General features: G+C 41.7%; 1 protein-coding gene across 2 annotated transcripts in view; it reads left to right on the forward strand.

Annotated features, from left to right (window-relative positions):
- Positions 1 to 334: 334 nt before the first annotated feature.
- LOC106588084 (integrin alpha-L) overlaps positions 335 to 17,932 on the forward strand; it is a 37,344-nt gene continuing 19,746 nt past the window's right edge. For both annotated transcript variants that reach the window (XM_014176752.2, XM_045706412.1), the window contains exons 1-8: positions 335 to 468; positions 4,804 to 4,918; positions 7,969 to 8,066; positions 8,292 to 8,359; positions 8,723 to 8,837; positions 9,049 to 9,179; positions 11,691 to 11,833; positions 11,960 to 12,113. In XM_014176752.2, the coding sequence (XP_014032227.1) occupies positions 420 to 468; positions 4,804 to 4,918; positions 7,969 to 8,066; positions 8,292 to 8,359; positions 8,723 to 8,837; positions 9,049 to 9,179; positions 11,691 to 11,833; positions 11,960 to 12,113 (873 nt within the window). In that variant the 5' untranslated portion in view covers positions 335 to 419. The remainder of the gene's footprint in view (positions 469 to 4,803; positions 4,919 to 7,968; positions 8,067 to 8,291; positions 8,360 to 8,722; positions 8,838 to 9,048; positions 9,180 to 11,690; positions 11,834 to 11,959; positions 12,114 to 17,932) is intronic.

Raw genomic sequence — 17,932 nt, forward strand, 5'->3', positions numbered from 1 at the left:
TTTAACAGGATTATTAAGGAAATTGTTATTCTAGCAAAGCATGTACATGTTTTAATCAAACTGTTATCTTAATCTGAATATCCACAATAATCAAATTATTGTGTACATGTAACCGTACTCATTATGGGGTATTGTATGTATGCCAGTAAAAAAAAGAAAATACTCTATTTAATACATTTTAAATTCAACAAAATGTGGAAAAAGTCAAGGGGTGTGAATACTTTCTGAAGGCAATGTACATCCACATTCTCACCCAAATTATAGTGAACTGCCACAGCTACTTTTGGGGGTGGAGACACCTCATATAAGAAGAGGCACACAGGAAACAAAGTGCAGGAAGACGAGTAAGTTTCATTTGCAAAGGTTGAGTGTTGCAATATTTTCCTCACTGCATGCTAGTGAACAAAGTGAAATAGAAGATGTCCAGGCAGGCACCCCTCTGCCTACTCACCTGCATGGCAGCCATGGGTAATCGCTGATTATCAGGATTTCACTCAGCTTAATATTCAATTACATATTAAAGTGGTTGGAGAAAACATCAGCTGAACTCGTAAAAAAAGTAAATGACTTACATATTTTAAATTACAGTTTATTTTTTGGGGAGCTGAGTATGAAATACTGAAGTATGTTGAACCGTTCACACCATTGTAACCAATAAGTATAGTTGAAGTAGAGGAGGATATGTTTTCAAATGGATGCTTAACTTGCACAGGGATCATTTATGAATCTTCCACCAACATGGTTCTGTGGCAATGCACCACATAACCAATAAGCAAAGCATTAACAATGAAGGTGCCAACACACACTGGACCAGAGCCATGTATTTGGGCTGGACTAACCAATTATGGGACCCAGGGCAAGAACGTATTTAACCAACTGTTAGCCTTAATGTAATTCAGAACACAGTGGCATGTTGTAACGATTTGGGAGAAGCCCAGGTAAAATGGAGACACGTATAGGCTAACCTGTGTTGTCCAGGCGATGTGCCAGCCCATTGTTTAGCTGTTTTGTGCGTCTCCGCGGTAGGAGTGGCAATATCAGGACAATGGCCAGAGGCCAAGCGCTCGGCCAAAATGATAACACAACAGTCTAATCACAATGCTCAACAACAGATATGAATGAATTTACTTTAGGAAACTTTCTGAATGGACATAGAGAGAATAAGCAAAGTCACACGCATATCCGTCAAAAGGACCCACCATTTAAAGCCACCAGCGCATTTCAAACACACAACAGCAAATCACATTTCTCCTTTCCTAAAAACGTTGGCTAATAAAAACCTAGGCCTTGGATAATGCTAAAACAATGTAGCCTACCAAATTAATTGACAAGGAAAGTTTGAAGGGGGAGAGAGAGCTATGCCTATTATTAGAGCACATGTATTGATGCAAGGGACATGTTTGGACCGGAAAAACCTTCTCCATACCGGGGATTAAGGCTGTGTGGCGTTTCTGATTTATTCTGCAATTCATTGTGTATTGACAGTAAATCAACTTTGGCTTTGATTATTGTATCAAACCTAGAGAACGTCTGACAGTCAGGAGTCTTAAATATTGGTTTCAGTGATCAAATGGTAACCTACTGTACCCATAAGAAATCCAAAATGCTACTAGAGGCAGGTAATAACTACATGAAGGTACGGTCTATGAAACAATACTCCAAGGAATGTTTTGTAGAAGTACTTGGAATTTTGGATTGGTCTCATGTACTAAACTGTGATGATGTTGATCAAGCTTGTTTCTGTCTGCACTCGACTCTCTGGCTCCGATGAAACAAAGTAGAATCAAACAGTGGTCAAGGAAATGGATCACTTCCGCGATCTTAGACCTCATAAGGAAAAGGGATCGCTACCTGGCCAAATTCAGAAGGACAAATCTACGACAAGATTATGATGGTTATTTTAACTGTAGAATCCAGGAATGATACAAAATGGATGAGGCCAAATCCCAACATTACATAGATGCTGTTAATGACAATTTACTGTACATCAGCCTCGTAAACTGTGGAACATTTTAAAGGACATTGGCTCAAAAACTCCCCATAAAGTAAAATCCTGTAGGATTGGCCTGGATATTGATGATATTTTATGCACTGACCAGGCAAAGGTTGCAAATTATTTTAACAATTTTTTGTACCGCTATAGCTTAATCTCTAGTTAAGAAGTTACCGAGCTGCTCTGGACACTATGGCCCGTCTTTCAATAAGAACCGTTACCATAGCAAAGGTATCACAAATTATTTGTTTGAGCTGTGCATGGTAACAGAGGACAAAGTTTCCAATCTACTATGCTTGATGAGCACAAACAAAGCAACTGGGCTGAAAACCTTCCTGCAAGATTCATAAAGGATTGTGCTTGTATCACTGCTAAAATGATAACGCATATTGTAAACCTTTCTATTAGTAGTAGTACATTTCCCAATGATCTCGAAACAGCCCGGGTTGTTCCGCTCTACAAGAAGAGCAGTAAAACAAATGTAGCAAACTACAGGCCTGTGTCGATCCTCAGAACCTTATCCAAAGTTGTTGAGAGATTAGTTTTTAATCAACTTGAGGGATACCTTCTCGAGAACTTCTTTTTGAACTCCAATCTGGCTTTACAACGGCTCATTCCACTGATACTTGCCTTATCCACCTTTTTGATCACATTAAGCAGGAAAGTGAGAAAGGGAACTATACAGATATGGTCATGTTAGACTTGCAGAAAGTGTTTGACACTGTAGACCATGATATTCTCCTGATGAATGCATGGGTCTATATGATGTAGCAGTGAATTGGTTTAGGTCTTATCTGACCAACAGAACACAAGTATGTAATGTTGGTGATGTTCTGTCAGAGGCCAAAGAAATATCCTGTGGAGTACCACAGGGATCTATTTTAGGGCCTCTCTTATTTCTTATATAAGTCAATGATATGCCAGATACAGTAAAGTGCAAGCTCCTGCTTTATGCTGATGACTCAGCCATACTTGTATTAGGGAAGGATACAGTTTACATAGAGGAGACCTTGAGTAAGGAATTGCATTTTGTTAGAGATTGGTTGACTGACAACAAATTGTTGCTACATTTGGGAAAAACTTAATCGATTTTGTATGGAACAAAACACAGATTGCTTAGGGCTGACAAGATAAAGGTAAACTGTGCAGGCATGGATCTAAAACCAACTTATATTGGTGTGTCTCTAGATCAATCCCTTTCTTGAGACTTGATTGCTGCCAAAATTCTTTCTAAAATGGTGAACAAATTGAAATTTTTATATCGTAACACTAGATATTTTAACATCAAAGTTAAGAAACTGCTTGTCTCCATCTTGATTGTGTCATTTTGATTATGCCTGCTCTGCTTGGTATAGTGGGCTATCAAAAAAGCTGAAAAAGAGAATGCAGGTCATGAGAAATAATGTTATCAGGTATATGCTGAATGTTCCCCCGAGGACCCACATAGGGTTACAGGAGTTCCGGGGGTGGGCTTGTTGCCTTTGGAGTCCAGAGCAGACAAACTTAAACTTAATCATATGTTTGACATCTTAAATGATTGTGCCCCAGGTTATATGAAAAACCACGTTAATATGGTCTATAACCAACACAGTTACAATACCAGAGCTAGTGTTGTCTTGTAAAATCCCAAGAGTAAACAGTACTGCGAAGAGTACGTTTTTCTATACAGGCATTTATCTATGTAATAGCTTCCCCTTGGAGATCAAGCAAAGAAAAAGCAGAAATATCTTTAAAAAGCAGGCAAAGGTTTTCATTTGGACAAGGTTGCCTAAGTAAGAGAAACCACTCCACTGCCTCTTGTGCCCCCTACTGCTGGTCAGGTCCATTTATTTGAATGATAGGTACGATGTGCAATGAATAGATTGTTTTTAAATGTCAAATGAATATGGTTCATTTTTACGTTTGGGAAAAGTGCAGTGAATAGTGCCACTTTTTAGGTTGTCAATATAAATGAATGTATTTATGGTCATTTGTAATTTTGTCTTGCCTTTTAATCATTATATGTGTTATTGTTTTTACCATCGAGGACCACTTTGGAAACAAGCATTTTAATGAATACTTTCAAGTGATATCCTCTGGGTTCACATTGTACATTTTGTTCTACATGTATGTTACCCAAAATAAATTCAATTAAATATGTGATTGTAGGCCTATATTATGAAGGCCTGTATGATGATATCTAAATCTGTCTCTAGTGGATATTATTTGCCTCTGTCTTGCATAGCACAGGTCAGGTGGTATGGCAGCATAGGCCTAAGAATTATAGATTAATATATGAATTACCCTCATTTCTAATTTACACATCTCTCAATCTTCATTGTTCCTGTCCTGCACAATTCACACATATCCGCTGGCATCATCTCTTCCCTCTCCTCTCTCTATTCCTAATAGCTCTTGTATGAGTTGGCTAGCTCAATGCGAGTCCCAGGAATAGCAATATAGTTTGGTCACTTATTTTGAGCAAGTTTTTAAAACTAAAATTCGAGGGGATAAGGGGGGACTTTACAGGGTGGTGAAAGTGCAAGATGATGAGCTTGATGATCATTTCCAATAAATATCGAAGGTCTTATTCTGGTGACACGATCATCAACGCTTGGCTGCCATTTGACAAATAAAAATAATCTAGCTTTTCATGTGCACTACCTCATTACGCACACAGTTTAATCCTCAACAAGTCAATTCGATCTCTGGTGAGAAAGAGTGCATATTGTTTTTATGGAGATTTTTGAATATTCGCATGAAAATCTGTCACCAATTGGATGGACACCTAGCTAATCATCTGATTGTGCTTCTCTACCCTTCTTTGCCAGCTGTCTCTTCAATGGCTTTCAACATCGATGAAGCAAACACAAAAATCTACAAAGGGGAGGAACAGGATTTCTTTGGATACAAAGTCCTGCAATTCATATCTGGCAAGGAGAAAGGGCAAGTGTTACTGTTATCATATTAGTGAACAATGTCAAGCATTATGTTACAAACTTCATCTGCAACAGTATTGCACACTTGAGGAAACAAAAATGACCAGAAAAATGTCTGCAAACATGCACTATATACAGTACCAGTCAAAAGTTTGGACACACCTACTCATTCAAGGGGTTTTCTTTATTTTGACTATTTTCTACATTGTAGAATAATAGTGAAGGCATCAAAACTATGAAATAACACACATGGAATCATGTAGTAACCAAAAAAGTGTTAAACAAATCAAAATATATTTTAGATTTTAGATTCCTCAAAGTAGCCACCCTTTGCCTTGATGACTGCTTTGCACACTCTTGGCATTCCCTCAACCAGCTTAATGTGGAATGGTTTTCCAACAGTCTTGAAGGAGTTCCCACATAGGCTCAGCACTTGTTTGCTGATTTTCCTTCACTCTGCGGTCCAACTCATCCCAAACCATCTCAATTGGGTTGAGGTCGGGTGATTGTGGAGGCTAGGTCATCTGATGCAGCACTCCGTCAGTCTCCTTCTTGGTCAAATAGCCCTTACACATCCTGGAGGTGTGTTTTGGGTCATGATCCTGTTGGAAAACAAATTATAGTCCCACTAAGCGCAAACCAAATGGGATGGCGTATCGCTGCAGAATGCTGTGGTAGCCATGCTAGTTAAGTGTGCCTTGAATTCTAAATAAAATCACAAACAGTGTCACCAGCAAAGCACCCACTACACCATCACACCTCCTCCTGCATGCTTCCTGTGGGAACCACACATGCGGAGATCATCCCTTCACCTACTCTGCGTCTCACAAAGACACGGCGGTTGGAACCAAAAATATCCAATTTGGACTCATCAGACCAAAAGACAGATTTCCAACGGTCTAGTGTCCATTGCTCGTGTTTCTTGGCCCAAGCAAGTCTCTTTTTCTTATTGGTGTCCTTTAGTAGTGGTTTCTTTTCGACAATGAAGGCCTGAGTCACGCAGTCTCCTCTGAACAGTTGATGCTGAGATGTGTCTGTTACTTGACCTCTGTGAAGTATTTATTTGGGCTGCAGTCTGAGGTGCAGTTAACTCTAATGAACTTATCCTCTGCAGCAGAGGTACTCTGGGTCTTCCTTTCCTGTTGCGGTCCTCATGAGAGCCAGTTTCATCATAGCGCTTGATGGGTTTTGCGACTGCACTTGAAGAAACTTTCAAAGTTCTTGAAATGTTCCGGATTGACTGACCTTCATGTCTTAAAGGAATGATGGACTGTCGTTTCTCTTTGCTTATTTGAGCTGTTCTTGACATAATATGGACTTGGTCTTTTACCAAATAGGGCTATTTGCTGTATACCACCCCTACCTTGTCACAACACAAATGATTGGCTTAAACACATTAAGGAAAGAAATTCCACAAATTAACTTTTAACAAGGCACACCTGTTAATTGAAATGCATTCCAGGTGACTACCTCATGAAGCTGGTTGAGAGAATGCCAAGAGTGTGCAAAGCTGTCATTAAGGCAAATGGTGGCTACTTTGAAGAATCTCAAATATAAAATATGTTTTCATTTGTTTAACACTTTTTTGTTGACTACATGATTCCAAATGTGTTATTTCATAGTTTTGATGTATTCACTATTATTCTACAATATAGAAAATAGTAAAAATAAAGAAAACCCCTTGAATGACTAAGTGTGTCCAAACTTTTGACTGGTACTGTATGTCCGTAGCAATGTATTTAGAAAATATATGTCTCTGTATATGTCTATATTCTTCAGTGCACATTTACTTACGTTTCTTAAATTATGTGAGCTGCATCAAATGCCCATGACTATTACACAGTGAAACTACCTAATGTGCATCAGTGTATTAGTTATGCATATGTTGATGGAATGGAAATTCTGAACTGTGCTTCTTCAAATCACACCTCTGATAACATCCTGCCTATGCTTTCTTTCATCCTTCATCATGCAGTTGTCATTGTAACCTTAATAACCAAAATGAAACGGATGTACAAAAGTAATTTACTACATTGTCACAAATGTTTTGCAACCACTCTTAATCTAAAGTTTGTCATACACTCAGTGGCCTGTTTATTAGGTACACCACCCTGTTCACGAAAATGGATCGCTCCTATAGACAGTGAGTCTCGTGGCCTTGGCTTGCTATATAAAGCAGGCAGACAGACATCGAGGCATTCAGTTACTGTTTAGTTGAATGTTAGAAAGGACTAAAAGAGTGACCTAAGCAACTTTGAGCGTGGCATGATCGTCGATGCCAGGGGTGCTGGATCCAGTATCTCAGAAATGTTTTCCCCCCTGGGCTTTTCACAGTGTCTAGGGTTTACTGAGAATGGTGCTACAAACAAAAAACATCTAGTCGGCGGCAGTCCTGTGGGCGAAAAAAGCTTGTTAATGAGAGAGGTCGAAGGAGAATGGCAAGAATCGTGCAAGCTAACAGGCGGGCGGGCCACAGACAGACAAATAATGTCGCAGAACGGCATCTCAGAACTCGTCAATCCTTGTCATGGATGGGCTACTGCAGCAGACGACCACACCAGGTTACACTCCTATCAGCTAAAAACAAGAAGAAGCGACTCCAGTGGGCACATGAAGCAACAGGAACCGTGATTCATCGGACCAGGCAATGTTTTTCCACTCTTCAATTGTCCAGTGTTGGTGATCATGCTGATGGCAGAATCAGGATTTGGCGTAAGCAGCAAAAGTCCATGACTGGTATAAAGTCCACCTGCCTGGTATAAACGGTACAGGCTGGTGGAGGTGGTGTACTGGTGTGGGGAATGTTTTCCTGGCACACGTCAGGTCCCATGGTACCAATTGAGTAACAAACGTTTCTGACACCTTAGAATCCATGCCCCGAACAATTCAGGCTGTTCTGGAGGTAAAGGGGGTCTGACCCGGCACTAGATGGGTGTACCTAATAAACTGAGTATATATATAAGTAGTGACACAGGCTCATCTAAATCGACCAATCTATACTGTTATTTCTCACCCACAGGGTAATGGTCAGTGTATACTGTTATTTCTCACCCACAGGGTAATGGTCAGTGCACCATATCAGAAGAATGGATCTGGTGGAATCTGTAGATGTGCTCAAGACCGAACAAACTGTACAGACTGTTACACTCCTCAAGGTAGAGATGGAAGTTGATGATACACTATACTGTACTTACTGGACTGCAATTTAGAAAGGTGGCTACCATAACAAAATGAATAATTATAAGTATTATTAGAACATGTAACAGCTATCACGGTAACCATGGCTAATTGAGTATTAAAATATTGTTGAAATGTCAACAAGATCTTGAAAATGAGAAACACTAGTTGATTCTGCAAGTCTGCCTTTTCCCTTCCAACAGAAACTGACACAATCAAGTACATTGGACTGTCTATGGCTGGACAATCTACTTCTCCTCCAATGTTCACTGTAAGATAACCACCAAACATTTAATTTGATCATGTTCTTGTTTTCAAATACTCCATGTGAGTGTACTGTGCATATGTAATATGTTTGGCAGCATTTACATAGGCAGCCCAATTCAGAATTTTTCTTCACTAATTGGTCTTTTGACCAATCAAATCAGCTCCACCAATTAGTGGAAAAAGAATCAGAATTGGGCTGCCTGTGTAAACCTGAATGACTTGTTTCACTTGAGTTATAAAACAATATCTAAGCAATCTAAATATGGTCATGGCAAATTCCTGTAACTCTCTCTTTTGAAGACATCTGAGGTCCACCAGACAATCCATTATTTTATCACATTTACAATGACGTATTCTCCTCATTCAGGCCTGCAGCCCTGGCCTGGCACACGAGTGTGATGGGAACTCCTATCTGAACAGTATCTGTTATCAGTTCAACAGCCAGCTCCACATCACCTCGAACTTCACACCTGCCTTCCAAGGTATAACAGTGAAACTTGAACATATCTGTAGATAACATAACCTAAGATTTTTTGGTATATATTGACTGTTTATTCATGTCATGCTAAATTACATTAGGATTAGGTCACAAAATATTAATTGTGAATGATAAGATCTGGATTCCTGAATATGTGAAGAATGTTGTGAGTGTTATACATCATATACATTCATGTAATTCACTTTCTCTTACAGAATGTACTAAGAAAATAGTGGACCTCGTTTTCCTCTTTGACGGATCAGGAAGCATGACAGATGATGAATTTAATAAGAACAAAGGTTTCATAAAGAATATCATGACAACCCTAAAAAACTCCTCAATCAAGGTATTCTTCCCTTTTAAAGTTCATAACTTAAATCATGCTCGTGAGGTTGCTGAACATACATCTGTTTATCTACACTCTTAGAAGTAAAGGTGCCTAGAAGAACCTTTTGAGTTGCCACCCCGGCGGAACCTTTCCAGTTCAAACAGGTTCCTTGAGGAACCTCTTCTTAAAAGGGTCTTGGAGGAACCCCTGTGTAAAGGTTCAAACCATAACCTTTTTCTGATGGGAGGAGTTACATTTTGAACCTTTTTAATAATACACTGCTCAAAAAAATAAAGGGAACACTTAAACAACACAATGTAACTCCAAGTCAATCACACTTCTGTGAAATCAAACTGTCCACTTAGGAAGCAACACTGATTGACAATACATTTCACATGCTGTTGTGCAAATGGAATAGACAACAGGTGGAAATTATAGGCAATTAGCAAGACACCCCCAATAAAGGAGTGGTTCTGCAGGTGGGGACCACAGTCCACTTCTCAGTTCCTATGCTTCCTGGCTGATGTTTTGGTCACTTTTGAATGCTGGCGGTGCTTTCACTCTAGTGGTAGCATGAGACGGAGTCTACAACCCACACAAGTGGCTCAGGTAGTGCAGCTCATCCAGGATGGCACATCAATGTGAGCTGTGGCAAGAAGGTTTGCTGTGTCTGTCAGCGTAGTGTTCAGAGCATGGAGGCGCTACCAGGAGACAGGCCAGTACATCAGGAGACGTGGAGGAGGCCGTAGGAGGGCAACAACCCAGCAGCAGGACCGCTACCTCCGCCTTTGTGCAAGGAGGAGCAGGAGAAGCACTGCCAGAGCCCTGCAAAATGACCTCCAGCAGGCCACAAATGTGCATGTGTCTGCTCAAACGGTCAGAAACAGACTACTTGAGGGTGGTATGAGGGCCCGACGTCCACAGGTGGGGGTTGTGCTTACAGCCCAACACCGTGCAGGGCGTTTGGCATTTGCCAGAGAACACCAAGATTGGCAAATTCGCCACTGGCACCCTGTGCTCTTCACAGATGAAAGCAGGTTCACACTGAGCACGTGACAGACGTGACAGAGTCTGGAGACGCCGTGGAGAACGTTCTGCTGCCTGCAACATCCTCCAGCATGACCGGTTTGGCGGTGGGTCAGTCATGGTGTGGGGTGGCATTTCTTTGGGGGGCCGCACAGCCCTCCATGTGCTCACCAGAGGTAGCCTGACTGCCATTAGGTACCGAGATGAGATCCTCAGACCCCTTGTGAGACCATATGCTGGTGCGGTTGGCCCTGGGTTCCTCCAAATGCAAGACAATGCTAGACCTCATGTGGCTGGAGTGTGTCAGCAGTTCCTGCAAGAGGAAGGCATTGATGCTATGGACTGGCCCGCCCGTTCCCCAGACCTGAATCCAATTGAGCACATCTGGGACATCATGTCTCGCTCCATCCACCAACGCCACGTTGCACCACAGACTGTCCAGGAGTTGGCGGATGCTTTAGTCCAGGTCTGGGAGGAGATCCCTCAGGAGACCATCTGCCACCTCATCAGGAGCATGCCCAGGCATTGTAGGGAGGTCATACAGGCACATGGAGGCCACACACACTACTGAGCCTCATTTTGACTTGTTTTAAGGACATTACATCAAAGTTGGATCAGCCTGTAGTGTGGTTTTCCACTTTAATTTTGAGTGTGACTCCAAATCCAGACCTCCATGGGTTGATAAATTGGATTTCCATTGATTATTTTTGTGTGATTTTGTTGTCAGCACATTCAACTATGTAAAGAAAAAAGTATTTAATAAGATTATTTCTTTCATTCAGATCTAGGATGTGTTGTTTAAGTGTTCCCTTTATTTTTTTGAGCAGTATATATTGTAGTGGTGGCAGCCTATCAGATTGGAGCCGTGGCTTTCATATAGGCACTTTTTGGACACCCGTTAGCATAAATGTCATTCCTGTTCATCATGTTAAGTTTGTACACTGCTTTAAAAAATCTTGAATATTTATGCATATTATTTATTCTAATATAATATGAATAATATTACAATTTCTGTTTACATATAGTAATACAGTGGTAACTATTCTAACTTTGGGATTTGCGGAGGCTCTTGAGGAACTGTAAGCCTCTGTAAGCCTCATTGAAGCTACAAAACTGTCGGTGTTCAATCTTAACATGTGATTACAATACAACAGATCAGATGAACAGGAATGACAATTACTTTAAAGGTGACCCCAAAAATATCTACGTTATTACCAAACCCCTACTACGCCGCACCTCCATTCCAGGCTTCATCCAGGAGCCCAATGCTACATTGAACCATTAAAGGTTACTCCAAGAATCCCTCAACTAACCGAAGCTGCAAATATGAACCATTGACTAGCAATGGTTCCTTGAGGAACTCCAGGGGTTCCTTGAGGATCTTCAGGGTTCCTCGAGTCACCACTAATTCTAAGAGTATATGTGCTATACACCCACGCTGCTGCATGGAAAGTATGGTATGAAATCAATATTAGTTCTCTTTTTCTCTTTTTTAAATCACAGTTCGCAGCGGTTCAGTTCTCAACAAACACCAGAACAGTTTTCAACTTTCATGACTACCAAGAGGGAAGAGCCTTGACTAAACTTTCGAGAGAAGTGCACATGGCTGATCTAACCAACACACATAAGGCAATAGACTTTGTCTTGTAGGTCACAGTTGATCATTATTAATCAGTTTTACTTTCAAAGTTCTGACCGAATACTCCGAATCAGATCAAAGGGAATTGTGGTGAAAGAAAGATAGCTTGATCTGTTGTTTGTGTCTAATTCAGAAAAAACATTTTTGAAAACCAAGCTGCCGGCGCCACCGCAGATGCAACTAAAGTGCTGGTCGTAATAACAGATGGAAATCCCAGTGATAGTGATAAAAGGTTAAACTCTATCAAAAGAAGTGATGAGAAAAACATCATCCGCTTCATCATCGGGGTAAGTCCTTAAAAGGGGATCCTGCATAACCCCAACACAACACCACACAATTGTATGACTTACAGTGCATTCGGAAAATATTCAGATCCCTTGACTTTTCCACATTTTGTTACGTCACAGCCTCATTCTAAAATGTATTAAATTGTTTTTTTCCCTCATCAATCTACACACAATACCCCATAATGACAAAGCAAAAACAGATGTAACTTTAATTTAGCAAAAAAAACATGAAATAACACATTTACATAAGTATCTAGACCCTTTACTCAGTACTTTTTTGAAGCACCTTTGGCAGCGATTACAGCCTTGAGTCTTCTTGGGTATGACGCTACAAGCTCGGCACACCCGTGTTCTTCCATTCTTCTCTGCAGATCCTTTCAAGCTCTGCCAGTTTGGATGGGAAGCGTCGCTGCACAGCTATTTTCAGGTCTCTCCAGAGATGTTCGATCGGGTTCAAGTCTGGGCTCTGGCTGGACCACTCAAGGACATTCAGAGACTTGTCCCGAAGCCACTCCTGAATTGTCTTGGCTGTGTGCTTAGGTTCATTGTCCTGTTGGAAGGTGAACCTTCACCCCAGTCTGAGGTCCTGAGCACTCAGAAGCAGGTTTTCATCAAGGATCTTTCTGTACTTTGCTCCGTTCATCTTTCCCTCGATGCTGACTAGTCTTCCAGTCCCTGCAGCTGAAAAAAATCCCCACAGCATGATGTTGCCACCACCATGCTTCACCGTAGGGATGGTGCCAGGTTTCCTCCAGACATGACACTTGGCAGTCAGACCAAAGAGGTCAATCTTGGACCAAGGCCCTTCTCACCTGATTGTTCAGTTTGGCCAGGAGGCTAGCTCTAGGAATAGTCTTGGTGGTTCCAAACTTCTTCCATTTAAGAATGATAGAGGACACTGTGTTCTTGGGGATCTTCAATGCTGCAGCAATTTTTTGGTACCCATCCCCAGATCTGTGCCTCGACACAATTCTGTCTTGGAGCTCTACGAACAATTCCTTCAACCTCATGGCTTGGTTCATGCTCTGACATCACCATCAACTGTGGGACCTTATATAGACAGGTTTGTGCCTTTCCAAAACATGTTCAATCAATTTAATTTACCACAGGTGGACTCTAACCAAGTTGTAGAATCAATGGAAAAGGGATGCACCTGATCTCAATTTCGAGTCTCATAGCAAAGGGTCTGAATATTTATATAAATACGGTATGTCTGTTTCTTAATTTTGAAACATTTGTATAAAATCTAAAAACCTGTTTTTGCTTTGTCATTATGGGGTATTGTGTGTATATTTATGAGAAAACAAATGTATTTAATCAATTTTAGAATAAGTCTGTAACGTAACAAAATGTGGAAAAAGTCAAAGGGTCTGAGTACTTTCTGAACGTACTTTAATTCCATTACAACTATTTAATTCCCATAACTACAGCTGGCTGATCACTAGCCAAAACATTTTGACTAGAAGGTATGCTCTCCTCCTAGTTGAAACGACCAAATGCCAATATATTTGCATCTCTGTGAACTTCAAGTGAAATGGTTTGCAAACGTACCTCAATCCAGGGATGGAAGGTTTCGCTGTAGTCCTACTTATCCCACAACAATTTATGGTGAATGGAGAAGATTTAAATAGTGCTAGTTTTTTATTAAACTGCCTTGTTCATCCTAATGCTAGTTAGGTAATGCTAAAGCAGCAGTATTTGATCTTCTCCATTTACCCTTGTGGGATAATTAGGAGAACAGCAACACCTTCCATCCCTGGATTGAGGTACACTTTCAAATCGTTTCACTTGAAATTCACAGAGGTGGAAATATATTTGCAAATGGTTGTTTCTCCTCCTAAAAATGTGTCTGTTCCCACTCCCATCAATACCTCCACAACTGCTAGTAAATGTACAAATGCTTTTTAATCCTCTACTAATGATCCTGTTCTGTCATCACACTGATGATTTGCTGAACAGGTTCAGTGGCACCAGTTAAAACCACAAATCAACTGTCTGCCTTGGTTAAATGACCACACTATTGCCTTAAAAAGTGTACTAGGAATGCAGAACGGAAATGGAAGGCCTACAAACGTCAAGTATTCTATGAGATACTGAAGGATCTGATGAAAAATTACAGTGTTGCGGTTAAAGATGCAAGAACAAACAACTTCTCTACCCTGATCTCTGAGAACTCCTACAACTCGAAAATTCAGTTTTAAAAAAGCATGCTGTTGGTGCCCCCCTAACAGGGACAGGCTCGCATCCCCTGATCTCTGCAAACAGTTTTTACGATTCTTTACAGAATTGTAAAAAAGTTGCCCTCGACTGGTGCAGGTCATATCTATGTGGCAGACGTTTCTCAGTGAGCATGGGTGCTTCAGTATCGACCCCAGCACCTATTCACTATGGCATCCCTCAGGGGTCAATTCCGGGCTCCATTTTTTCCCTCTGTACATGCTTGGTGACATCATCCGCAATCATAATATTCAGTTTCACTGCTTTGCAGATACCTTTATTTAAATAATCAGACCCAGGATTCTACTAGGCTAACATATGGAATTGTTTTAAGGTGGTCATACCATGGATTATTTAGCTATTTTTCTTTTAGCTATCCCAAAAAACAAAACTAAAATAATTTGATAAAATATTGAATTTGGCCTTTACTACTATAGACCATAGCAACAGTTTGAATAACACATTCGTGAATTGCAAAAGAGACAGTCAAAAAAGAAGTCCGAAGGAATAAGGATTTGAAGTGTCTGTCCTATATCTAGGAGATATAACAAAGCTCAGGAAATATTCATGTTTTTTGGACACATATTTAACCCCTTATTTTTGTTGGCACAAAACTACCTCCATACTTCCATTAATTTGTATGGGTCTCCTTCATTGTGTTTGTAAGAGACTCATCTTTCCATAGAGTGGTCATAAAGCACCTCCTCCCAGCTGCCCACTGCACTGAGGCTAGGAAACACTGTCACCACCGATAAATCTACGATAATGGAGAATTTCAATAAGCATTTTTCCACGGCTGGCCATGCTTTCCACCTGGCTTACCCCTACCCCGGTCAACAGCTCTGCACCCCCCACAGCACCTTGCCCAAGCCTCCCCCATTTCTCCTTCATCGACCTGGCCAATGCTTTCTACTCTGTCAATCACCACATTCTTATCGGCAGACTCAACAGCCTTGGTTTCTCAAATGACTCTCACCTGGTTCACCAACTACTTCTCAGATAGAGTTCAGTGTGTCAAATCGGAGGGCCTGTTGTCTGGACCTCTGGCAGTCTCTATGGAGGTGCCACAGGGTTCAATTCTCGGGCCGATTATTTTCTCTGTATACATCAATGATGTCGCTCTTGCTGCTGGGGATTCTCTGATCCACCTCTACGCAGACGACACCATTCTGTATACTTCTGACCCTTCTTTGGACACTGTGTTAACAAACCTCCAGATGAGCTTCAATGCCATACATCACTCCTTCCGTGGCCTCCAACTGCTCTTAAATGCAAGGAAAACTAAATGCATGCTCTTCAACCATTCGCTGCCCGCACCCGCCTGCCTGTCTAGCATCACTACTCTGGACGGTTCTGACTTAGAATATGTGGACAACTACAAATACCTAGGTGTCTGGTTAGACTGTAAACTCTCCTTCCAGACTCACATTAAGCATCTCCAATCCAAAATAAAATCTAGAATTGGCTTCCTATTTCGCAACAAAGCATCCTTCACTCATGCTGCCAAACATACCCTCGTAAAACTGACTATCCTACCGATCCTTGAATTCGGCGATGTCATTTACAAAATAGCCTCCAACACTCTACTCAGCAAATTTCATGTAGTCTATCACAGTGCCATCCGTTTTGTCACCAAAGCCCCATATACTACCCACCACTGCGACCTGTATGCTCTCGTTGGCTGGCCCTCGCTTCATATTCGTCGCCAAACCCACTGGCTCCAGGTCATCTATAAGTCCAGGTCACCCAACCGTAGCACGTGCTCCAGCAGGTATATTTCACTGGTCATCCCCAAAGCCAACTCCTACTTTGGCCGCCTTTCCTTCCAGTTCTCTGCTGCCAATGACTGGAACGAATTGCAAAAATCACTGAAGCTGGAGTCTTATATCTCCCTCACTAGCTTTAAGCATCAGCTGTCAGAGCAGCTTACCGATCATTGCACCTGTACACAGCCAATCTGTAAATAGCCCACCCAACTACCTCATCCCCATATTGTTATTTATTTTTACTCCTTTGCACATTCATCTTCTGCACATCTATCACTCCAGTGTTTAATTGCTAAATTGTCATTATTTCACCACTATGGCCTATTTATTGCCTTACCTCCCTAATCTTACTACATTTGCACACATTGTATATAGACATTTCTATTGTGTTATTGACTGTACGTTTGTTTATTCCATGTGTAACTCTGTGTTGTTTGTGTCGCACTGCTTTGCTTTATCTTGGCCAGGTCGCAGTTGAAAATGAGAACTTGTTCTCATCTAGCCTACCTGGTTAAATAAAGGTGAAATATATAAACGTCCCCTTTTCAGGACCCTGTCTTTCAAAGATAATTCGTAAAAATCCAAATAACTTCACAGATCTTCATTGTAAAGGGTTTAAACACTGTTTCCCATGCTTGTTCAATGAACCATAAACAATTAATGAACATGCACCTGTGGAACGGTTGTTAAGACACTAACAGCTTACAGACGGTAGGCAATTAAGGTCACAGTTATGAAAAACTTAGGACACTAAAGAGGCCTTTCTACTGACTCTGAAAAACACCAAAAGAAAGATGCCCAGGGTCCCTGCTCATCTGCGTGAACGTGCCTTAGGCATGCTGCAAGGAGACATGAGGACTGCAGATGTGGCCAGGGCAATAAATTGCAATGTCCATACTGTGAGATGCCTAAGACAGCACTACAGGGAGACAGGACAGACAGCTGATCGTCCTCGCAGTGGCAGACCACGTATAACACCACCTGCACAGGATCGGTACATCCGAACATCACACCTGCGGGACAGGTACAGGATGGCAACAACTGCCCGAGTTACACCAGGAACGCACAATCCCTCCATCAGTGCTCAGACTGTCCGCAATAGGCTGAGAGAGGCTGGACTGAGGGCTTGTAGGCCTGTTGTAAGGCAGGTCCTCACCAGACATCACCGGCAACACCGTCGCTGGACCAGACAGGACTGGCAAAATGCGCTCTTCACTGATGAGTCAAAGTTTTGTCTCAGCAGGGATGATGGTCAGATTCACATTTATCGTCGAAGGAATGAGCGTTACACCAAGGCCTCGCGATCGATTTGGAGGTGGAGGGTCCGTCATGGTCTGGGACAGTGTGTCACAGCATCATCAGACTGAGCTTATTGTCATTGCAGGCAATCTCAACGCTGTGCGTTACAGGGAAGACATCCTCCTCCCTCATGTGGTACCCTTCCTGCAGGCTCATCCTGACCCTACAGCATTACAATACCACCAGCCATACTGCTCGTTCTGTGTGTGATTTCCTGCAAGACAGGAATGTCAGTGTTCTGCCATGGCCAGCGAAGAGCCCGGATCTCAATCCCATTGAGCACATCTGGGACCTGTTGGATCGGAGGGTGAGGGCCATTCCCCCCAGGAATGTCTAGGGACTTGCAGATGCCTTGGTGGAAGAGAGGGGTAACATCTCACAGCAAGAACTGGCACATCTGGTGCAGTCCATGAGGAGGAGATGCACTGCAGTACTTAATGCAGCTGGTGGCCACACCAGATACTGACTGTTACTTTTGATTTTGCCCCCCCTGTTCAGGGACACATTATTCCATTTCTGTTAGTCCCATGAATGTGG

Source organism: Salmo salar, chromosome ssa02, assembly GCF_905237065.1.
Source record: "Salmo salar chromosome ssa02, Ssal_v3.1, whole genome shotgun sequence".
NCBI lineage: Eukaryota > Metazoa > Chordata > Actinopteri > Salmoniformes > Salmonidae > Salmo > Salmo salar.